This window comes from Pezoporus occidentalis, unplaced genomic scaffold (genome assembly GCF_034315485.1).
Source record: "Pezoporus occidentalis ecotype Australia unplaced genomic scaffold, CSIRO_AGI_Poc_V1 ctg81, whole genome shotgun sequence".
NCBI classification, from domain to species: domain Eukaryota; kingdom Metazoa; phylum Chordata; class Aves; order Psittaciformes; family Psittacidae; genus Pezoporus; species Pezoporus occidentalis.
In genome coordinates this window covers 7,641,485-7,665,235 of record NW_026916170.1, presented here as the reverse complement: position 1 = coordinate 7,665,235, position 23,751 = coordinate 7,641,485, and the positions used below count along the sequence as shown (strand labels likewise).

At 36.5% G+C, this 23,751-nt stretch overlaps 1 protein-coding gene across 2 annotated transcripts in view; it reads right to left on the bottom strand.

Annotated features, from left to right (window-relative positions):
• CDKL5 (cyclin dependent kinase like 5) overlaps positions 1–23,751 on the bottom strand; it is a 133,486-nt gene that overhangs the window by 1,781 nt on the left and 107,954 nt on the right. The window contains exons 11-17 of one of the 2 annotated variants that reach the window (XM_062603733.1): positions 22,500–22,660; positions 19,158–20,184; positions 15,703–15,808; positions 13,366–13,489; positions 5,485–5,584; positions 1,972–2,094; positions 734–853 (exon numbers count right to left, since the gene is read on the bottom strand). In XM_062603733.1, coding sequence (XP_062459717.1) covers positions 734–853; positions 1,972–2,094; positions 5,485–5,584; positions 13,366–13,489; positions 15,703–15,808; positions 19,158–20,184; positions 22,500–22,660 — 1,761 coding nt within the window. The remainder of the gene's footprint in view (positions 1–733; positions 854–1,971; positions 2,095–5,484; positions 5,585–13,365; positions 13,490–15,702; positions 15,809–19,157; positions 20,185–22,499; positions 22,661–23,751) is intronic. The other variant, XM_062603734.1, reaches the window with a different exon arrangement.

Here is a 23,751-nt window from a genome sequence, read left to right as displayed (position 1 = left end):
AAGGCATGGGGTCACTGAAAAGAGTCTGGGGAAGCCTGAGTATGGGTATACAAACTGGTATGAAAATAACCTTATTAAATTCCACAGCTCACAGAAAAAGTAGCTTCTCCAAACACTGCAGCTGCAATAAACCCTCTTCTTCAGTTTTCCATGTTGTAATGGCAACAGAGCATGGCACTGAAGCTCCCTCTCAAACCATTCCCCCCAAGCTGGTTTTTGAACTGGAGAAAATAAAGTTGCTTTAGTGCACTGCTATGCTCCAATAACGCAGCCTGCTTAAATCACAGTTTGTGCCACCTGAGGCACCGCTGCACCGTAACATGCTCACGATGCTCTGGTGACCCCATCCAGTATCACTGTGTCAAGTAGCAGTGTGCCCGCAGCCTTCACCATAGTTTGCAGAGCTGACTTGAGGGATTTTCTGCAGCACTGCATAGCTACCATAGACACAACCTGTAATGTTGCTTGGCTGTAATATAGAAACATAATCAATATTTTGAAAGGCTCAAAGACTGACATAGGGACATTTAGTCTCTCTTCTTTTGCTTGTCATTCATATCTAGATTTTCAAAGAATTATGCAGGACTGCAGGCACACAATTTTTTATATTAAATGAAGGGGGAATAGGAAGGTTGGGAATTAACATCAAATACAATTTTTCTATTCACTGAAAAAAAAGCTGTCAAGATACCTCAGTGATGTTGAAATACAGGGAATTGAGAATGCTACTTACATGAGGCTGGATTTCTGTCATCTTCTCAGGATGCCAATCTTTCTGCCTGCTGCTCTGGTGATTAGAAGTATGAATGGCTTTCTGTAATGCCAAGAGATCCTGACCATCACTGCTAGGCATCTGCAACAAAATATTAAATACTGGTCTCCTAATATATTCTTAAGTGTAGCTGTAAATCATTTCCCCCAGTTAATTGCAGAACACAAGTGAAGCCCATTACTGCAGCGGAATTGTACTGACCTTTCAATAGTTTTCCCCATAGTAAGAGCAAGTGGCTGTGGAAATCATGCAGATTTGCTATACCCTTAGCCCTTAAAGCATTCACATGCTGTTAGTGTTACTTGCTGTAAGAGAGAGCAATTAAACAAGGCTTCAAAAATAAAATAAAAAAAATAAAAAAAGTTGAGCCTCATCTTCATTTAAAAGCATTCCATACTGCAGTTAAGACCATGGCTCAGTTCCATAAATTTGTTCCTGAGTGAAGCAGACCAAAATCTCCCCAAACTGATGTCTGGCTGATTTTGCCATCACAAACCATGACCTTTTTCTTTTGCATCTTTCCCCTCCTCCACAAACAGCCCAGACTGGAGCAAAAATTGAGAAACTCCCTACTCAAGCTGCAAATCCAACAAAATTTATGGCAGAAGGATAATTTAAAACTTACATGGAGAGTCTGATCTCATACCAAGAATTCTGGGCAAAAAAAGGACAGCTGAAATGTAAGCTTTTTTAATGCAAACTATCTTTTCTCATGAACAATCAGGAAAACCAAAAATACAGCAGAGGCATGAGCTAAAATTTAGTTTTCAGATAATCTGTCATTAATATTTGATGTATTTAATTTATACATAAAGGAGCTGTTTGCATTAAATGGTATATTTCCAATATAGCTGTAAACCAAGCCAGGTTATTTTTTTTCCTGATTGAAACAGAATAAGACAGTTTAATTTAAAACATACACGATTTCAGAACTATTTTCTCGTTTAATCTTGGTCCCAGGGTTCATTGTCTCTGGAACTCTGTATTTTCAGTGTATCAAATATGAAAAAAAATAAGAGATTAGGTGCAATCTAGTTCAACAGAACTGCCAATTTTACTTGAATTTATTGAACTGGCCCAAGATACTTAACTGGCATGAAGAGAAAGTGATCCCATGAAAATAAAACACATGCTGCTGTAGTCAGTAAAACAAGTTTACTGGAGCATTTTACAGTGCTACTGTACTTAAAAGTTAATACCATGGGTAGAGTGACTACAGGAAGCTTTTTCAAGGAAGAACTATGTTTTAAATTATTCTTTGCATTAAAAAGAGGAAAGAGGGATTTCTTGATGCTTGGATTCTCCCCGTTGGTTGAGTCTGTCTGCAATATAAGATACAAAACCTAAATGCATAGTATTTCAATTCAAGAGATCTGTCCTTACTATATTAATTCTTTTTCTGGGAAATTCTGACAATATATGGTATCAATCCTATAATTTGCTTTGGGAACATACAATAGCGATTGAATGAAAAAAGCATATGGAACAAATTCAAGGAACTCAATGCATATACAGCATGTAAAAAGAGATCAGTACGCCTATTCTTACACCTATGTTTCCTAGGAATGCAGAGTGCATTTCAAAGCCTTTTGGAAATGGCTGATAGGTCTTGTTGACTTTACCAAGCTTTGGATCAAATTCTCTAATTCTGGCCATCATTTTTTACTTATGATAATGACCTAAAGCAGTATGACATCTCTTATTTTTATATAAATAATAAAATAATTATAAATAAATATAAATAAAACAATTACTAACTAAATAACAATAGTAGCACTAACAATAATAGCAATATAATGATTATATGACTAAAGGGACTGGTGGGTGCCCTACCAACAGCAATGGCTTTTGAACAGCTTTCTCAGCTTCTAGGTTCCATCCAAGTTAATGAAATAGTGTCACTAATTAGTATAGATCGCTTAGGAAGAATTTCCTGCTTCAAGTTCAGTAAAATAAAAAGGAATCAAAGTATCTCTAGGAGAAACACTCACCTATAACCTATTTTTTTCAAAGCAGATAATCTCTTCAGACTTACATCTTACAACATGTGCCAAAATCTGCAAAATGCAGGCTCCTCTGAAGATAGTGCCTGTTGACACTGAGCACAACCCTCATGGATATCAAATTGTTTGGTGGCAGATGACAGGATAACAGAAAAAACAGTGACTCTAGCAGTCCTCAGAATCTTTTGCTATGTTACTAAAAGACTCCAAACAAAATGAAGGGAAGAATGGATAAGAATAGCTCAGCAAAAACAATATTGCAAAGAATTCCCAAAGGAGGAAGTAACAATTATCCCATGAGGAACTGCACCTGGAGAACTCTAGGGAGAATGATTAACAAAAACTACTGCAGGAGGTAATGTCAGGATTTGGGATCAGTTCTGGGCTATTAGAGGTTTTGAGAATTACATTATTAAGAAGATGCCTTCAATCCAATTTCATGTATCTTTTACAACTCTCAGAATCACCAGCAAAATGAGACTTGCCAAAGGAGATCAGAAATAAATTCTAGCTAGCTATGATGTGCTTTTCAGTACTTTGACAGTTCTCAGATCTACTTTATTTTTTGCTGCAGAAAGCCGTGTCAAATGTCATACTTCTAGGAGTCTAAGAATTACAAACTTCAGAAAAATCTTCAGTAGTTACAAGCTATCTGTTGGATTTTTAACATGAATTCATAGCAAACATTAGCCATGTAGATGAAAAGCCAATATTACAGTGCTGCTACTACTGAAGTCAAACTTGGTGCTGAACTTAAGGTAGTAATTTTTGTTTGTGATAGAAGATCCTAACAAACACCCCAATTTTTGTGAGGTAGAGTTCCTCAACTAACACATGAAGAACAAAGAAGAGTTTCTGAACCAGCAACTTTTACGCACATCACTGGATACAGTCTATCCCTAGACACTGTCCCATTAAACAGCTTCAAGCAGAAACGAAAAGAGGTTTTTCAGTCTCTGTTAGGTCAAAAAATCAAGTTGATGGCAGCAAGTTTCTAGCTGAGGATGGAAGAATTTTATTACTATCTTATTTCACTAATTTATTCATCTTTCTGTAAGATACTAGCCCTAACTGGCCAACATAATTTTTCCTTATGCAAAACCTCTCTCCCTCCCTCTCCCTCTCTTCTTCAGATTAAACAAAAACAGGAATAAGGATTATATAGAAATCTGTCCTGCGCTATAACCAGTGAGAGTTTCAGTTTTGTGTGATGGCTTTAGTTTTAGTGATAGTTTTTAGTGATTCCCTTTAGCTTTAGATAAATGTGCTTGTGATTAAGATGTTTTGGAAAGTGCTGGATTTTGAGATGCAACACTACCCAATCTGTATTTCCTTCACACAGTTTAATCTGGAAACAGTTTGACACACCATGTATCAGCTGGGCTTTTGAAGTGTTCCCTGCCATCCCAACTGAATGGCTGGGATCAGAGCAGACTAAAACAGTGAAAATTTAACTTTTTTTTTTAATTTTTTCTTTTTTAAGGTATCACTGGAACCAATGGCCTTGGTGTGCTTTCCTTTCATGGACATTTTGACATCAAGTAATGCCAGAGTTACAATCTAGGTGTTTTGTTTAGTTGGGTAATGCAGATGATCATATTTGAACTGCATACCGGTATCAGGATGAACAAGTTCAGAAGGCAAGGTAGGTGCCACTGCTCTAAAACTTGCCCATAAGGAAGGCAAGCTGCATTTTTGAGTGGAGTTAATATGCACATGTTCCATACAAGAGCCTGATAAATCACTCCTCTCTCACAATTTTCAATAGGTCAGCACTCCACCAACACCCACCAGAGTCATGCCACCTCACTCTGTGACAGTAGGTATTTTGATTTAGTTACCCCCTCTTGTTAGGAGTGAGAGTGATTTACTCCATTCTGAGTACCTTCAAAACTGTAACTGCAGTTACACTTACGGAAACATTGCATCTTCATGTAAATGAAATTTTAAATGATTTACTTTTTCCAGGACTGTAATTTGAGGATGAGACGAGATGTTTAGGTTACTTCAGTTCTTAGGGAGATATAAAACTTCGTGAAATGTTAACACAACACTGCTCTGCTCTCCAATAAAAGAAAGACCTTTCTCTCTCCCCCAAAACTAGATGAAAATGTAGAAACATATAAAAGACACCAAAGGCTTATACCAAATAGCAAAAGCCACAATCCATTCCCCCCCAAAATCATGAAACATTAAGAATGGTTAAGATGTATCTTCCTTATTCCAGCCATGGGGTACAGCAGGAAGACGGAGGCTGTTATCAAAACACTGCCATGAAAAAGACTAGAAAGAATTTTCATTTATAACTGTTTGATCTCCTCCCAATGGGTATCTAAAATTATTCAAGCTCTGGGGACATATGATACTGCATTTGTTATTCTTGGAATGGTATCACCATATCCTGCAAAAGAATTTACCACAACATCAGCTTTAAACTTGCATCAAAAATGGCTCTCGAAGACTCTGAATGTAAACAAAGATGCACTGGACTAGTAGGTGAACAAATATTTGAAAAAGGCACTCTTAAATAAACCCTTAACAGTAAAAGAATTTGATTTTCATATAGCGAAGAGACAAAATAAAAGAACAAATAGATACATGTGGGTATGGTTGTAAATAATACAAAGGTACTGTACTAATCTAGTATATTAAAATGATACAATTAAAAACCGATAAACATATTTTCTGTTAGAAACACTGTATACTTACAGTTTGAGATTTCTTCTTTTTCTTTTTTATTGCCCTGAAAAACCCCTGCTTTTCTTTCTCCTTGAGCTCTGAGTGACTGTTAAGGTTTTCAGGACTTTTCCTAAACATGAAACAAGGTATCGTAAGAGATATTTTATTTTGATATCATGCAAATTCTGTGTAATAATGAGATCTGAAGCCAAAGAATGCAAAGTATTGATTAAACAAAAAGATTCTTAAAGTTTTAGCATTCACTGGCTCAAGGGTTACTATAAAAATACTGGATAGTCTTACTAGATGGGATAGGAGGAACACGGTGTTAGGAAAAATTATTAGCTTAAACCAGTGAATAGTTATATAGGGAAAGGGAAAGCATGCATGTCTTTTTTTTAATACATATACACATAAACCCCAGAATTTAATATACAAAGAAAAATATCACACACAAGGTCTTTTTGAAAACTGAAAATTGTATCTGAGAGAACATACAAATAGTGATGAGGTATAAAAGCACAGGTCCAGTTTATCTATTGCTTGTTGGAGGGCCAGGAGTTGCGAAGTTCACAAGAGACCCAATTTCAACTGAACTTCCTGACCTTTGCTGACGTGGTTCCAAATTTATCACTGGGGAAGCTGGGGATCTACTGTTGTCCACTTCAACTTAAAAACTTAAGTTAGTTTGTTATGTGTGGGTGAGACAGTGCTGGGAAAAAAAGATGACCCGAAAGTGGCACAGGTGACTTGCCGGAAGACTGAATTTGCACTTTTTAGCTTATCTACAGGGCTGAATTAACTGCAGTTGATAAATAATACGTTACTTTAAGTATACACAGTAAACGTACTGGTATGGGTTAAAAAGATTATTTTTGCAGAACACTTGATATAACAAGTCTCACAAGTGTTGAATGCAGTTGTAGTGTAAAATAGTTTGAAAATTGGAAATGGTGCAGGAAAGCACCACAAAAATAATTTCAGAGGCAGAGCTCTACAAGAGTGAGAGATTTCTATCTCTCTAGTATGTTAAAAAACACAGCCAAACCAGCCCCAATATTTCATTTCATTGATTGCGGCGCAGAAGTACTTATCCATGAAGAAATTACAGAATACTAGAAGATCTTTAAAGTAAAGGGCAAAGACAAAGACATAACAAGGACAAGCAGGTGGATGATGAAGCCATAGAAGTTGCATTAGAAACAAGGCACTGATTTTAACAAATACGAATCATTAACCAGCGAAACAGACTCTTCAGTGAAGAAGTGGATTTCCATCTTTGACATTTTAGATCAGGACCTCATACTCTTCTGAGACGCACATTACTCAGGTATGCTACCAGGCCTGGACCCTAGAGAACCTGTGACATTTAATGGGAACTAACATACAGAAAATCATACTGGGTGATTTAATAATAGAAAATCTAAAGGAAAGCCACAATTCCAAGGGCTCAGGATGACAAACAGAAGCAGCTTGTCTTGGAGTAACTGTAATGTAGCAACACTTAGCTGTCTCCTATAGTTATAGCTTCTAATTCTGGCTTTCAATGCTATGCTATCAGCTGGTGATTCAGCTGCTACTACATGCCAAGCTGACATTTTTTTCTAAGCAAATGTGAAACATAATTGGGGTAGGAATCACTGGAGTCCTCATCGATAAGAATATCTTCACTCTGATAGGTGGTTTAATCAGTTCTTCAGTTTCTACACAAAACCACCTTGAGCTTGAAATGCTACCTGGTTCTAAATATAAATGCATGCTATGTTTAACACTGTAATGAAGTGCAATTGTTGAGTAAAAGAATAGGCTTAGAGGAAAGATGCATAGGCAGAGAGAACGGTGGAAATTTCCCTAATTTAGATTTTTTTAAATTTACATCGAGATCCAGGAAACACATTCAGGTGCACAACATTGATTTAACATGGAAGTTGCAACGCTACTGTAAAAATCTCTAGTTTAATATAATTATTAGATTTATAACACATACTTCAAATATACTGGATTGCTAAGGATTCCTGTTTCTGTCATGTTCCTGTATTTGGTACCACTGTGTAGGCAGCAGTACAGCAGTCCTGTATTAGTTACTTAAAGCACCAAGACTCTTGACAGCTTTACAGACTCAGTGAACTCACAAGACTGACTTAACACAGACAAAACACCAAGTTATTTACTAAATGTTTTTTACTTAATTTGTTACAAAAGCTGGAGGACGGCATGCATCCCAAGTATTCTGCTTGTCTTCTGAAAGTCATGTGAACGGGGCTGAGAATCTTCTGAGCCTTTCCCCAAAGCTGCTGTGCATCCACATCTGCAAACAAGCCCTAAACCACAGCCCCAGTGCAAATTACCAACCCAGTGACTATGTTGTCCACTGAAGAATCAGTGTCAGATCATGAGGAAGTCCTCTTTGCTTACTCTAAACTGTTCTTTAAAATTTTTGTATGTCTTGCTATGGACTTTCTGTTCCAAAGCCTATTCCAAAATGGAGACACTATATTTTTAAAGGTGAAGTAATCTTCAGAATAAAGCCTGAGGACAATTTTTGCCATACTTTCAGACAGAGATTCACTCAAGTGTGATTCTTTCCTTTGGCCTGCTGAACCTGGGTGAGAAAACTGCTTCCTACAGCAGATGAGCAGAGAGGAGAGAAGTAAAATTCTGGATCATCATATCCTCTAATGACTACTGTGACCAGAGGAGGAAAACAAGGGGCTGAGAATTCTGCTCAGTTTCAGTAGGTGCTTACCCAAAAGCCAGTATTTTTACACCAACTGGTTTATGTCATTACCTCCTATGACTCATATTGCAGTACAGTTGTCTGAAAAAACATTGACCTTGAAAAGCAACTGCTTCAAAACATATGCTCATTATGTGAAGAGAGTGAACATATATAGCATTATAGCAGGAAGCTTCAACACCAGGATTTTGTACTGAGTAAAAATAGAGCAGAACATTTTGATTGATGAGATGAAACACTGGGATATTTTAAGCATCCCAAAAGATGATTTTCACACAATGGACAGTATAGGCAAAAAATTAGGATTATCAGGAAAAAATCTGTGTGACTGAATCACTCAACACTAAACCCTTACAATATAACTGCAAGCAAATTGTCACATCAGAATCTGTTACATGCTGTCTCTTTTATTAGCAAGTAAGACTAGTTGTTGAAAAGAGTCCCCACTCAGACAGCTCACCCTCAAGCAGAAACCAAAGGCAAAACATTCTGTCCTTTGTTATTTTATCTTTGTGTGCCTTTTGCATGTTTAAGATGTATAACGTAGATCACATTGTTTTTTTCTGGTCTGAGACACTTGGAGAAGGCATAGGTATAAACACAGATTCTGTGATTATCACTAGCGTTTATTGCCCCTGGCAGTGAAGGTATCCAACTTCATGCAGGTACAATGAGGTGTAGCAGTAAACATACACAGAGCAAGCAAGGTGATGTGCTTTAACATTAACCAAGTAGAATAAATAGGAGGCATGTTGTATTCATGCTGCCTATAGACAGATTTGTATTGCAGAGAGTTCTTCTTGGGAGGCAGTTCCTCATGCTTATTTCAGTTATTCTTCAGCAACCCTAATCTCAGCAGGCAGCCTGGCTTGGAAATCCTCTTTAACTGCCAGTATACTACTCCCTTTACTGAACCGCTCATAATGACGTATATGAGATTTTGGTCTAACGGAGGAGTTACTGAAACTCAGCCTGAAGTCTTCTTTGGAAGATAAATGAACAGCTGCTAATTCTCCAAGCTAGCTTTCCTTTGTGCTTAAAGTAAAACCATTAGCAGTTATAGTTACCATAAATGAAGGCAAGGATGTGTCAGAAGCTAATGAAGCACCTCAAACAGATGATTTACTTAAGGTAAGAATATCAATCCCACAAGCTGAAGCCATAGTAGAAATTCTTGGTCTAAAAGCCTAGCATTGAAAGCTTAAAAATCAGAGATCAAACCTGAACTTTGCTTGGAGCTCATTTCTGCCCCCCCCCCGCTTCCTTAAATAAGGAAGATTTATTATTTATTAACTGGAATAAACCCGGACCTACTGTCTTATATACAGAATACCATCCAGAAGCCACTAAAGCCAGTAGTTCACCTGAGGTTACTGCATCACTAAAAAAAGTATACATATACATGTATTTAAACATAAATGTTTTACCTGCCTCCTCTCTCCCCGCCCCCCCACCTGGCCCAGAATTGTTCAATGTAAGTAACCATAAAAATTTTGAAGTGGTTGGTTCTGAAAACTTATAAAGCATATTCTTCACTAGGCTTATTTTTTTGGACAGAATATTGATGACTACAAATTCTGGAAAGCTTCCTTGCAAACAACACAGGAGGGCATCACCTAATTGTTAGTATAAAACAAAGAGACTGATGATAGGCAAAGGGTCATGGTACAGGCACTGGTTACAAGAAGAGGCAGGTAGGGAGGCTTAGGTGTTGCCAAATAGATGAATAAAGCAAGCATACTGGATGACAATGCATATGCAAGTGTCTTCTGCAGGATATGTCAGAGGGAAAGCCATACTATTGGGAAGGTGAACATCTCCACACTATGCTGAGCAGATTCCTAAAGGCTTAACCAGTGTAACACACAGAGGTGATTTTTAGGCTTGTAAATTACAAATTTGCAATTTCCTGATATTTTTTGCAAATTCAAGAATCCTATAAAAGAACTGGTAAGTATTTACAATGCAGCAACAGTTGTACTGCAGACACAGCTGAACAAGCTTTAAACTAGCTTGCTCAGATACTGGTTTCAGGAACATTAAGTGTGACAATATTGTTACACTGATACCGAAACAGAATGTTTCTCGAATGACAAAGTTTATGTGCGTTTGTAAGCATTACATACATATAGACTATAATAATAAATATATATTTTCCCTTTTTATTATTTTTGCGGGAAGGTATGGCAAATGCTAGTGAAGAGATGACAAGCTGTTTATCATAGAATACGTATGTTTATATGGACATAAAAGGTCTAAACAACAAAGCTTTCCAGAAGCCACCAAGTATCTTGTAAGCAACCAATGCAAACACTTCTAATACGTGAGATGAAGTACTGCATGTTTATGTCAAGGAGATATTTAGAACTACAACAATGGTAAAGATAATTCAGGCTAGCATTTTGGCACACTGGCAGAACAAGGATAAGCATCTTACCTATACCTACTGATTTTGCCAAGTCAAGAAAAAGCTCATAAAAGCGAAAGAAAATAAAACATCTACTCTTGCATCAAAAAGGAAAAATGGAGCAAGTTCAATATCATTTACAGAAAATTGAACTCTGGCAAAAAAAAATAATTCTAGAAGGATGATAAGTTTGTCTTTTTTCAAATCAAGTTGTCTAAAGTTCAGAAATGATCTCCTAATCTAAGAGTAAAACCTGCTGACAAAAGTTGAGTTTATAACATCTTTATTTTAAAGAGGTAGGACAGCAGGGACAGAGCAAAGAAATGCGCACAAAGACAAGGGAACATCTGTGACAATTCAGTCTAGCAAACATTCACAAAATCTTTGACAGAAGAAAGGCAACACAGAGCAATAGTATGAGAGAAGCAATATTTTACAGTAGTGGCAGGTCCAGGTGGAATACATGTCACTCATAATTCCAGATGAATTGTCATGTACCAGTTACGTATGTCAGTCAAACATCAAATATTTACTTCATCATAAAATTGATGTAAGCAGGATCACATTCCATTAGAGCTTTCAACATTTTCATAAGCATTTACACAACTTCTATACAGAAAATTAAGTAGAGGAACATAGACTCTACATCACTCAGGAATCTGATTAAGCTGCATTTATGGCACAGAACAATTTTGCAACAACATTAGACCATTGCCTGGACAACTTGCACAGAGTTAACATGTAGAGCTGGGCAGGAAACATTTCAGGAAAATAGGGAGTAGGAAAAGCAAAGAGAAAGCTAAAGGTATGCCAAAATAGCAGTAACTTGGTGTTGCGGGCACTGCTATTCCTCCCATTTCATGAGAAGAAATGCTTATTCTTCTGTGGGTTCTTCTCTCAAAGGAGCTGTTCCACTTTGTGAAAATATTTGAATACATTAAGTGGATCAAGGACTGGAACCTAACTCTCTAAAAGTTAATGAAGGGCTTTATTCACTAGGCCATATTCAGCATCTCTGTGGTCCTCTCACTATTTCAACAAGATGAAACAGCTTCAAGAGAATATACTGAGGGAAACAGAGAATGTGCTCCAGAATAACCTCCAACTTCTGCTTGAGAGCATTTTCTTGTTAGATCTAAGATCTAGGTTCAAGTTTCTGGTTTACTTAATGAAGAACAAAGGCCCTGCACTCGAGTTCCTCACATTCCAAAAAATAATGCTGACCTCAGAATATTTGTTATTTTGAGTGTATCCCTGGTTTTGACAGGCAATTCCATCTCGGAGCTGAAGAATCTTCCCAATGAAAGGTTAGTGGATATCAGTCTGTTCCTTCGAAAAGTTTTTGTTTCAGTAATTTGGCATTGTAAGCAAAGAAAAATACTTAGTTCAAAAATTCCCAACCAGCTCTATAACACATGCTATTAGTTCAGAGTTAAAATAACATTACATGTTTCTTTCCACTGACCACATAATAAAAGATAATATATTGCTGAATGATATATAAAGCAAAACAAGATTCCAGCTGGCTTATTTTATATGCAAGATAGAAAGATTCAGTAAGGACAACAAAATATGTAAAAGGGTTCAACAGCAGGAATAAATACCTTCTTTAGCCACGTAAGTCACAACATAAGTACCACCTTTTTACATAAATGATCGGATTCCTCAGCTAACTTCCACAAAATGGATGTAGGTAGAGCTACTGAAGGATAGGAAGCAGACTCTAGTGAATCAGAGCAGGTGACAAGGGTTCTGGAGTAAACATCTTCCATTACATGGCATATAACCTGAACACAAGCTGAAACAGTTGTTTCCCTTCCCCACCCTGCACCCACTTTTTAAGAAGGTAATTCACAGGTTGTTCATCTGAAAACACATAAAGTCAACAAACCACAGGAACAGTTCTTTAGATAACATGATCTTACTGCACTTTCAGAGATCAGTGTTTCAGATAGTGGTACAAAGCATAGTTGAACCACACAAATGCATACATTCCTCCTACCAATTCTTCGAAACTCCATTTGCTTATTTTTATTCAGTGGGCTTTGCTGTGATTGAACAAAGTAGAAGATTAAGAATATTTTAGAGCTGAACAGCTCTCAGAGCAACAGAATTAAGAGATTTCCCTTCAAGTCCTGTAAAGATATGCATATACTGTCATACTATTAGCATAATTATGGTTAAGTGTTCTATGTTATATAATGGAACCATGTGATGCTTTTAATCTTTTAAATTCAATATATGCCAGTAAGATGCAACTTCCATTTTTCCATAGAATGTACAGATTTCCTTCTGTGGTGTGTAAGCAAAAAGAGCAGCAGTCCCCATTGTAGGGTGAATATTATATTCTTCGTTAATACAGTTCTATTTTAGACAGGGAAACATGCATTTTGATATCTTTTCCATTTATCTGACAATTCATACTTCTGGAATCACAGATGAAGCTACAGCATTGCTATCCATACTATATGCAAAACAAGCACCTTCTATTATCTTTAATCAAAGATTAATCGTGAAAAAATTCAGGAAAGACTGGACAAAAGTATATAATCTTTAATGCCTCGAGGGTGATGGTGCAATGAAGTATTTCTTGTTGCTCAAAGGGGGACAGAAAACATGCAATGCTATATCAGCATAGTCAGAGGAAGCAACTAAGCACGTATAGGTAATTGCAAACTTTGAGAAAAACGTGTTTTTTTCCCTCCTGTTAAAAATCCTGGTTTTTTTTCCTGCCATTCTCTACACATCTGTGTAAGTAACAACTCACCAAGTATCAAAGGTGGTTTGTCTCTTTGAGTGGTTTCCCACCGTGCTGGTGTCTGCTGGTAACACAGAGGTTCTGTTTGACACATTATTCTCTATGTATGTGCTCTCTGGACGTGGAGATGGAACTGAACAGGGAAATAACAAACAATATATCCTGAGCTTTGCCAAAAATCCCATCTTGCAGTTGTCTGCTTCTTTTATACCTCTTTTACAGAAACAAGAGAGTGAAGACACAGTTGCACTTTATGTATGACTGAAAAAAAACCCACACTGTTTTTGCAATTTGGAAAGCTGTTGTTTTATGATACTTGCAACATAGCATAAGGTGTAAAATGAGACCATCATCAGAACCTGGGGAAGTTGTTAGTAGATTTGAGAACATTTTTATCTGTAGGGACCCAGAAGTGCAATCGATATTTAAAAACAGGAAATAGAATAAAACACTGGAATGCTGTTATTAAAGACACAAAATACTACAGTTTACACTTTGTCTTCACTTAGACACTAAAAATAAAGTAGTACCCATCCTGAAAAAAAATACTTTGGATTTTAACATAACTAGGATTAAGAATTACTCACTAAAAATGGAATAATTAAAATCAGGTATTATATATTTTTCAAAGCAGGTTACACATACCCACAACATAAATTTATTAGAATTATGAATATCACCAGAAATACCTGCATTGGATTAAAAATTGATCAGACACTAGCTGTAGCATTACTGCAGCATCACACTACATTAGCTATCAAAATTGAATCTGTAAGATTTTGTTCAAGTTTCATAATGACTTTTTCTTTCAATAGCTTTTGCATATACTGTTATCAATGTATTATTTAAATACAGTATCATTTTTCAAAACCAATAATTAAGTCTTAAAACTAAAATATATTTGTTTCATAGATACAGTTAAAGATGAAGAAACCCCTAGTTCATAAAAAGCAACTGAATAAACCTCAGACCTAGAGTTCCCTCAACACATGAATTATGGAAAGTCATTCTTCCTTGGAACTTGTTTTGCTACGTATAAAAAAGAAGGATAATCCATGTCCAATTTTAGAAGTATATTTTAAAAATTAAGAAAAGCAATTAGGATTGAGGATCTTTAAGGATTCTCTGTTGCATATGCTGTAAAACCTTATACTCAAAAGCATTAAAAAAGTACAATCTTTAATACTGCACACAGGTTTTAAGATTGCAGTAGGACACTTGTGAAGACTTGCAGATTTTAACATGTCTAAATCACGTCAACAGCAAACTGATCAACCTGAAGAGGATCAGTGGGAGATTTATGTCTCTACTTGAGGTTATTAGGCGACTCATAATCGAATTGTAGCTGTTTGGGACTTCTTAAGGTTCAGGGGAGTCCCACAAGCCTCATAACACTTGCAGGGCAGTAATTAGCTTTTTACCAGCCTTGTCTTTTTCAAGAGGATTACCCAGGTTTAGCCATGAGGCAGCTGCTCAGGAATCACCATCTTCTGAGTACCATAACAGAAATCACTGTTTTTTACTGTGAGGGTTGTGAGGCCTTGGCACAGGTTGCCCAGAGAAGCTGTGGCTGCCCCATCCCTAGCACTCTTCAGGCCAGGCTGGATGGGGCTCTGAGCAACCTGATCTGAGCAACCTGGAAAGTGACACTGCCCATGGCAGGGGGGTGGAACTAGATGAGCTTTAAGGTCCCTTCCAACCCAAACCAGCCTATGATTCTATGATTAATATCTACTTGTATTTATATACATACACATACACAAAAATATATATGCACATGCATGGTCCTGTTTTATTATTTATCCTTAACTGGGATTATATGTGTGCTTTTACTTGTAGGAAACCCTGATCTTTAGTAAGTTGAACAAAATAAATGAGCCTAGATTTTGAGCAGTTAAAACCTAGCATTACAGTTCCATGCACCACAGAATCTGAAATAGATCAGTAAGTATGTCAATGTGTTACAAGTAAAAATGTGTTAGATATAGTGTTAATAAGAATGTAAAATATGAATGAAAAAACATTAATGAACTGCTTACTCTGGTAATACTAATTTATTTTGTTCAACTTCCCCTGATAAATTACCTTTTGCTTGACAAGCTACTGCACTGGATATACTTTTCAATCAAAGTAAGTTATCAATTGGAAAGAAATAATATGATACCAGTACAGCTACTGCATAAAACCTAGCAGGTCAACTCAAGTCTCTGAAAGTGAGGTAACAATTCTTTTTCCAATGAATTTTTTTAGTTGTTCATGATACTTCACTGTATCAATTACTACTACTTACATTACATTCCATGTTAAAATTCCTGACTAATTTTCAAAGATCCACCATAAAATTACCTCTGTAAAAGCTGCCAACTCTTCTCGGAACAGGGTCATTATACAGAATTCTATTCTCCTTAGTAGATGCTCCATCTTCTGAGTGTGGATCATGATATGCCCCACCCTAAACAAAAGAAGGATCAACTCTTTAAAATGAAGGATTACAAACTGATTCGCAGTTTTTAACCAACATACATAAGCAAGAAACCCCAAACTTAACCACATATGATTTTCCTTTCATGGTATTAATAACTGTCAATATCAACTCAGAGACTATGTAATCAACAATTATCTGGTTTTGCTGGTAATCAACAATTATCTGGTTTTGCTGCTTGCTTGCTTTTTCCAAAATGGCATTGACAAAATTTTCCCTCCTACTTGTAATTTTATAGTCCCAAGCATGATTCAGACCCTCAGATTTTTGCCGTGAATGAAAGACAGCTGTAACATCTCTGGAGGAAGCTTTTACTGGAGGCCTTGCTAAATTAATTTCTGATAGAATCTGGTCACTCTGCTACTGGTAATCTTTAAAACGCAAACAGGAAATGCATATAATTTGTGACAACTGCAACACTAAAGCACTTTCTCTTATCACCTGTTACACAGTAGTACCCAGAGGTACCAACAGTCACAAATTCTACTTAATGCAAAATAAGAGGTGTTCCTGAACTAAGAAATCTATAAGCTAAATAATTAAGTCAGACAGGATAGCAAAAAGAATATCATAACCTCTAACTTACTCTACTGAATGCAGTACCTCCTGGAAGTACTTGAAGCAAAAGCTTAAGTAAGCCCTTAGAAACATCCGTATGTATGTAATTTGCCAGGAAATATGATTTAACCCCACTCTTAAATGCTGCGGTATGGACCAACCACATAAAACTCAATGCTCTCTGCAAGAACCCACAGGAAACTGTACTGAAACCCCTGTAAGAATTTATATCTACAATGTCCAAGAAAAATGTTAACAAAACAAATCCACAGAAAAAGCCCAACCAGAATTAAAAATTGTTACTTCAATTCACTTTACAAGTGACTCACAAAATCTATTTTGCCTTTTGTTAATGAAGATCTGGTCTCACTGTCACAGATAACACAACCCTAGAAACTGTGCCAAGATGAGAAGTGCAGCTACAGCACTGATTTAAAACACAGTTTAATACTTCTAAAATTTACAAGAGGTTGAAGCATTTGATTAGATTACTACTCATGTAAGACATCTCTTCTTTGTCAGCAGGTGTTACAATTATAAGGCAGCAATAGCAACTTGTGCTTGATTTTCTTCTGCTTGCCCCCTTTTGTGTACATTTAAATTAAAACTAAAAAGAACCCTTTAAGCAATTGTTGTCCTGACACTTGAAAAGCCCTAAAAGTAATACGGAATGCAAGTCTGCTTTGTATGTGTTCGTTTGTTTTGTTTTTTTTTTTTTAAGTAATATGTAGCAAACAAAGTTTTTCTTTAAAAGGACTTGGTAGCGCTAAAGAGAAACCAGTGAGAAACTCGAAACATGGATGAGAGGAATCTTCACAAAATATGAGCAGAGAAAGAGAGAGAGAACCAGCAGACCTGACTAGAAAAAAATATAATAGGGAACCGGTGTAGAATCTTTGAGAACACTGATGTTATTCCTGATTTTTTAGTTCAGTAATCCTGAGGGAACCGAAGTTCTCTGATTTCTAATGCAGAATGCAGAAGGAAAAAAAGGGGGGGAGGGTAGGGAAAAACAAAGAATGCCTTCTTTGTGAAAATGCCTTTACAAGTCATAAGAAGATTGACAACTTAACCCTGATTTGTTATTGAAAGTAGAATAAACAAACAAAACCAGACAAATTTACAGACTTGCCATCCTTTTCAGAAGAGTATTTCTCCTTTCAGACTTCTGATGGTTGAAATACAGACTTAAGGCTTAATTTTAAAAATACTGACTATAAAGATAAAGGTAAGTTCTTTGCAGATGATCAGGTATTCCAAAGCAAATGAAAATGAACAAAAACTGAAGCAATTAAATACACATCAATTTCTCTCATTAAATTTTGTCAATTATCAAAAACCAAATAATGATCCGATAAAAACAATCTGCCTCTGCATAAAATGAAATTAATTCTAAATTACTTATCAAATTAATATCTGCTCCATCATGCAGAAAAAGATCCTAATGCATTGAAGTATACAAGGTAGCATGAGCTTTTATAATCAAAACCTTAAGCAAATCAAACATCAAAATGTTGGTACTATTGCCTTTTTACAGTAACATCCTAAAGAATATGTAACATTTAACCTGACTGAAATGAGAAATGACTACACACACACAAAAAAAGTTTTGAAACGGAGCTGCTGTAACCCTTTCTAAGTAGCGTTTTCTTTTCTTTTTTTCTTTTTTTTTTTTGTTGTTGTATTTTCTCCTATTTTAATGAGATCTTTTCTTGTGTGTGAATACACATGGTCCTGAATGGAGGAGATGTGGTAAGTATGAAAAAACATATCACATCTTTTTTTTCCCTCTTGGAATGAAGAGGCAACTGCTATCTGAAAACTTTTTAATGATATTTATAGACCGCTATCAAGTCAGCTATACATAAACTAAGTAGGCAGAGTTTTTTAGTTTCTCATAATAAAGAATTATTTTAGACCTTAAATAATACTTGCAGCTCTTTGACTTCTTCCAATTTGTCAACAAATCTGTACTAGGTGTTTTCTCCTTAGAAGTCACAGATGTACGTATACAGAACTAAACATTTTTGTACTTCTGTCTGCACTATTTTGCTCCAATTTTGGTCAATATTAGAGCAATTTAAAGATCTGTGGACATTACATATCTGGTGTGTAAAGCATCGGATAATTCAGAAGTGCTGTGTAAGGAATGTAAGTCAATAGAAGAACTAGCCCCTCCTCTACTCATTAAACAATGCTCACAGTAAAACATAACACGATACCTAGTGACAGTAATCCCTGTAAGGGATCAATTTACTAGTGGCTTCTCCAACATAAGACCTCTAGGCTAACCCAGTTATTTATCATACTAAGCAAAACAGACACTGCAAGTTTTGATATTCCTCTATGGCATTTCAGCAATAGCTTCCTGCTATAAGTGCATGAAAATATCACTTCAAAAATTAACATTAGCATTCATAACAGAAATACATGCAAACAAACACATACGAGAAAAGCTAAATAAAAACACAAATAAGGTTAATTAAGCAAAACAGTATGATAAAAATTACATCAGACATTCTAGGTAAAGACTAGGAACTGCTAATGAAGTAGAATGGTATTCATAGACCATTTTTATAAAACAGCCTCTCATTTTGCACTTGAAATACTTAGCCCTTCAGAAAAACCCCAACATCCCCTTCCTTACATCATGACAAATAAACAAATAATTGCAAACAGAAGACAGAAAGCAGGACACTGTCCCACATGAACTACAGAGAGGAAGGTAAGCCTTCCATAATAGGCAACATTTTGAACTAACCCTATTAGTATCATCCGTACAGTCTTCTCGTGATGAGCCAACAGATCTTGTGAGTGACTTATGCTGCACCTGTGGAGATAACAGTTGCAGGCTGTTTGCTCTGGCTGCCATCCCTTGCCCTATGCTTAAGCCACCCTCTGAGCCCTTTGACCTCACTCTGTCCCGGCTCACATACATAGAGTGTCTATGAGGGCGCTGCTGTGAAGAAAAAGGACTGGTATAACCTAGACCATAGGAAAAAGATTCATGTGGAGCAGATAGAGAGTGGGAATGGCTTCCATCCATGTGATCTGGCAGTTTTAACTCCTCCATTGTTTTGGAGTGTCTTGTTGGTGGTCTTCTGGTGTCCAGGGTACCTTCGCTGCGGTTATTCCTTCCGGATGGACTGAGCATAGTTCTGTTATCACTGTGTCGAGGAGCAGTTGGACTGGTAGGAGAGTTCAGGTCCATACAGCTGGATGGAAAATACCTACTGCTGTTTGGTTCTGCAGCTTGGGCTCTGGCCTCAGAGAGGTTGCCCACAGATTTTGAGTCTGTCAGAACCCCATGGCTCTTTGACTTTGTCCGATATGAAGGACTCTTAGAAGACTGTGGGATAGTATCAATATAGCTGTGGCGACTGTGCTTATCACCAGGTTGCAGTGTCCCCGTTTTGCTTTGAGAAGTTTCCATAAATGAGTGCCGGTTCTGCTGAGATCTGGTGTTAGACTTCAGGTATTTTGAGCCTGAACCATCAGGAGTTTTTGGGTCCACATTAAAATCAAATTCTGTTTTTGCCTTTGTTTCCTTTGGGCTGAGAAGATGTGGCATGTTATTATTGGCTAGATCCTTGTTGCCAGATCCAGGTGTGTTGCTTGATTTTTTTGCATGCATTGGACTATGTGCGGCTCCAGAAAGGCTTCCATTTAGAAAGCTTTCATTTGCTGGAAGACCCTCTTCTCTTGGCCCACCAGCACCTAGCGCCTGTATATCCTTGCTGTTTGATCTGTGGTGTGACTGCAAAGCAGAACTTTTGCTGGCTTGATTTCTACATTAAAATGCATAAAGAAGCATTAATATACCATATTACATATTCATAATATAATAATTTCAACAAAAGTATACTAATTTCAGAAAGGAGTTGCCATTTAAAACCACAAAATTTAACTGCAATAAGATCAAATACTGCCAACTAGGCATCAGAAGCTCCACTCAAATAACAGATTTGCAAGTGGTAGTATACTGTTGTTTCTTTCTGGTTATACCCTGATGGAAAAAAACTCAGCTTTGGTTAATGGATTTTGCTGACAAAGAAAAATAGGAGGATATAAAATCCAATCATAGAAATTCCAACATATATTTACACATTTAGCATGTGAGTAATATATGTGCACATCAATATGTAAGCACCACATTATGAAAATTAGCTGTATATTCATTAAAAAAAAATCTTAAATACACCTGGCATATCAAAGTGAAGGTAGGACAATAAAATACGTCAGCAGTGTCAAAAAAACTCGATACAGTCAATGCTCCAGGCCATCTAATATATGTCTGATTTGGAGGGGGAAGGGAAGGGGAAAAGAGGTTATTGTGCTGGTAAAGACATCCAGATAGAGTAAGCCTCATCTCAGATCAGCAGAGCAAGCCCTGCAACATCAAACCTAAACCCATACCTACCACAGGAACACCAGCTTTTTTTGGAACTTGGCACTATCCCAGTTCTTGGCACACTAGCTCACCTCCAAAGCTGCATCCAAGATGTTCAGCAATCAGACTGACTTGGTCCAGAGCTACTTAGTGATGTCCTTAACCTCTACTCAACTTCCCAGCTCTTGGTTTTGGGATTATGGGACTGAGATATGAGTTAGTTGTGCAAACACTCAGACTGAATTTATTTGAACAGGATTTATTATCTCAGGTTTTCTGGCATAAAACCAGTTCTGCTTCTGAACTTACTCCGGCATTGCAAGCTAGCCATGTCTGAACAACGCTGCAGCGGTACTTGTTAGCATGCCAGGTTAACTTAACTTACAGTTGACTTATTTCTGTATCAAATCTATGATAATGTAACTCAGAGAGATTACTGGGTGTTAAAGCGAAAGCTCACTATACAGATGAGTTTGTACCTTTGTTGATCTTGTTGATAATTATAAGTGGATAATGCTAGCCATTTATATACCTAGAATTTTTGTATTACACTCTATTACAGTTTATAAAAATTTAGCAATTTTAATGACAGTTTAAAATATTTTTTAGTTAAAATGAAGTTGTTTGGTTTTTTTTTAACTTAGAAATATAAGGAATATAGTAGTTTTAAATCAAGCTGCTGGGCAAGCCTTTTAGGCAGGAAGTTCCCCAGGGATCTACGTTTCGATGTGGCCTCTTTCTGACGCCACATCTCTAATGGTAAAACTTCTCTCCTAAGAAGATATCTCCTATCTATAGGAGCAGCTAAAGCTTTTTTGGTATTTATCTCTGAAAAAGTATAGTGTATATTCCATCATCCCAAATCTTAAAAAGGGTAATTTTTTTTTTAATCTCACAGGAAGAACCATCAAAAAACATGCCTAGAATTACAATCCACTATTATTCTACTATACTTCAGAGGGTGGCCTTTATGAAAGCTTTTGTCAGAGGAATACCATGAGGCTTTTTGTACTGAAGTCTCTATCCACCAGTAAACCTGGTTCCTTCATGTATTAAAACCGCTTGGCTTCTCTCAAGCTATGTGGGTCCAACAAGGGAGTTGCTGAGCAAATACACCCTGAGTTAAGTTCAAGTAGACTACACTTGATTCACAACAGAAAAAGTCTGTTCATCCACAATCTGGAGCATGACCAATGCACACAGTTTTCAGGACACTTAGCTGCTAAAAATCTGTGCAAATTTTGAACTTTAAAATATCAAAACCTTGGACAGATTTGCACATGTACAATAATGGTAGCGTTCCAAAGAAAAGAAAATTCCTTTGGAATCTCAGGAACCCTCCAAGCCACAAAATTGCCAGTGTTAAGAAAAAGGCTAACATGTTTTTAAGACAGGTAAACCGACTTAATTTTCCTTGTCATATGCAGAAATGGCTTGAATGTTGTCTTTTTTTATTATTTTTTTTATTTTTTACAGAAAGCATTCAGCCTGATGCAAAAAAAGTTAGCAAAAATTTCAGATTGAGTAGCTATAATACAGTAAAACTGTGTCTATTTCCTTCATTCAGACAGTCAACATGGAAGAGTATATATGTCTCAATATGCCTCAACTGTCAAATGACTACTTTTCTTGTAGACGGTGGTTTATGTAAGCATGATAGCAACTCATTGGCAGACCAAATGTCAGTGATGACAGTGAAATGACTATGTTTACCTGTTAGATAATGTGTTGCTGTCCGCGTGGTACGGTTTTCTTTTAGCTGACCGTGAAGGTGAGCTCCCACAGCGATCCAAAAGTCTTTGGGTTTGAAATGAAGGATGGTTCAAACACTGTTCTGTCAAATATCTGTCTGCTGGATCTAACTTCAGTAAGTTCTTTGGAAAACAAATCCCGAAGTTTAAATGTTAGTATCTGTATTTGCATCAGCAAAAAATATAACAAAATTCAGAACATTGTTGGGATAGTTTTTTAATCTACAGAGTTTCTGTGATTAGATGCAACTGCTAAACTAATTTCATTTTGCATTAAACTACACAGGCTACAAGATAAACACTTAAAACCCCCCTATGTTCTACTTAAGAGATGGAAGCTCTCAGCCTTGCTTATAATGAAACATATATATGTATATAATGAATGTAAGTATGCATACATACAGTTATATATATTTGCTTAAAATGTTTAGAATACAAAAATAGCTAAAAATTTAAAATGTTTTATGTGTATACCTATACATGCTTTAATCATATATATTTTAAACATTTTTTCAAGATACACCTTGCAAAAATGTTTTTTAGAATGAAAATTATTAAATTTACCAGTAACAAATGCTACAATGAAACAGGCTTAACTAGCAGAACAAGCATATGGTAACGTTCTTATCCAAACAAAAATAATCTGTTAAAGTTAGTATTTTTAAAAAAATACAAATGTAAGAGTTCTGATTTTTATTTCTAGGGTTCAAGTACACCTGGTAAAACTATTCTGAGAAGTCTGAAATGTTTCTTACAGGAACAGGGCAATACAAAACTTATTTTAGAATATTTGAACATACACTACTGTCAGCAAGGATAAAAGTCTGAATGGCTATTAAGTAAAAAGAATAGCTATTTTTTAAGGGTTATATAGGTTGACTAGAGAGCAACACTGTGTATACCTGCATGTGTATACACATGTGCTATGCATATCTGTATATGCATTAACATCATACTCAGCTACTTGCCCACAGTCTTTCCCTTCACAGGATCTAGGCACTTCAAAATGAAAAATGCTCAGGAAATAAAGCAAGTGGCAAGCTACATTCCTGTGTAGTTTGGACATACGATATGCAGCATCTTCCTTTCCCAAGGGGCAAACTGTACTGAACGATTAACTTCTCTTTCCTCCTTGGTGACTGATAATCACTACAGTGATTAGTGAGTACAGACCAAGATTTCTAAACTATCTTGGTGGCAATTTCCTAGTGGAA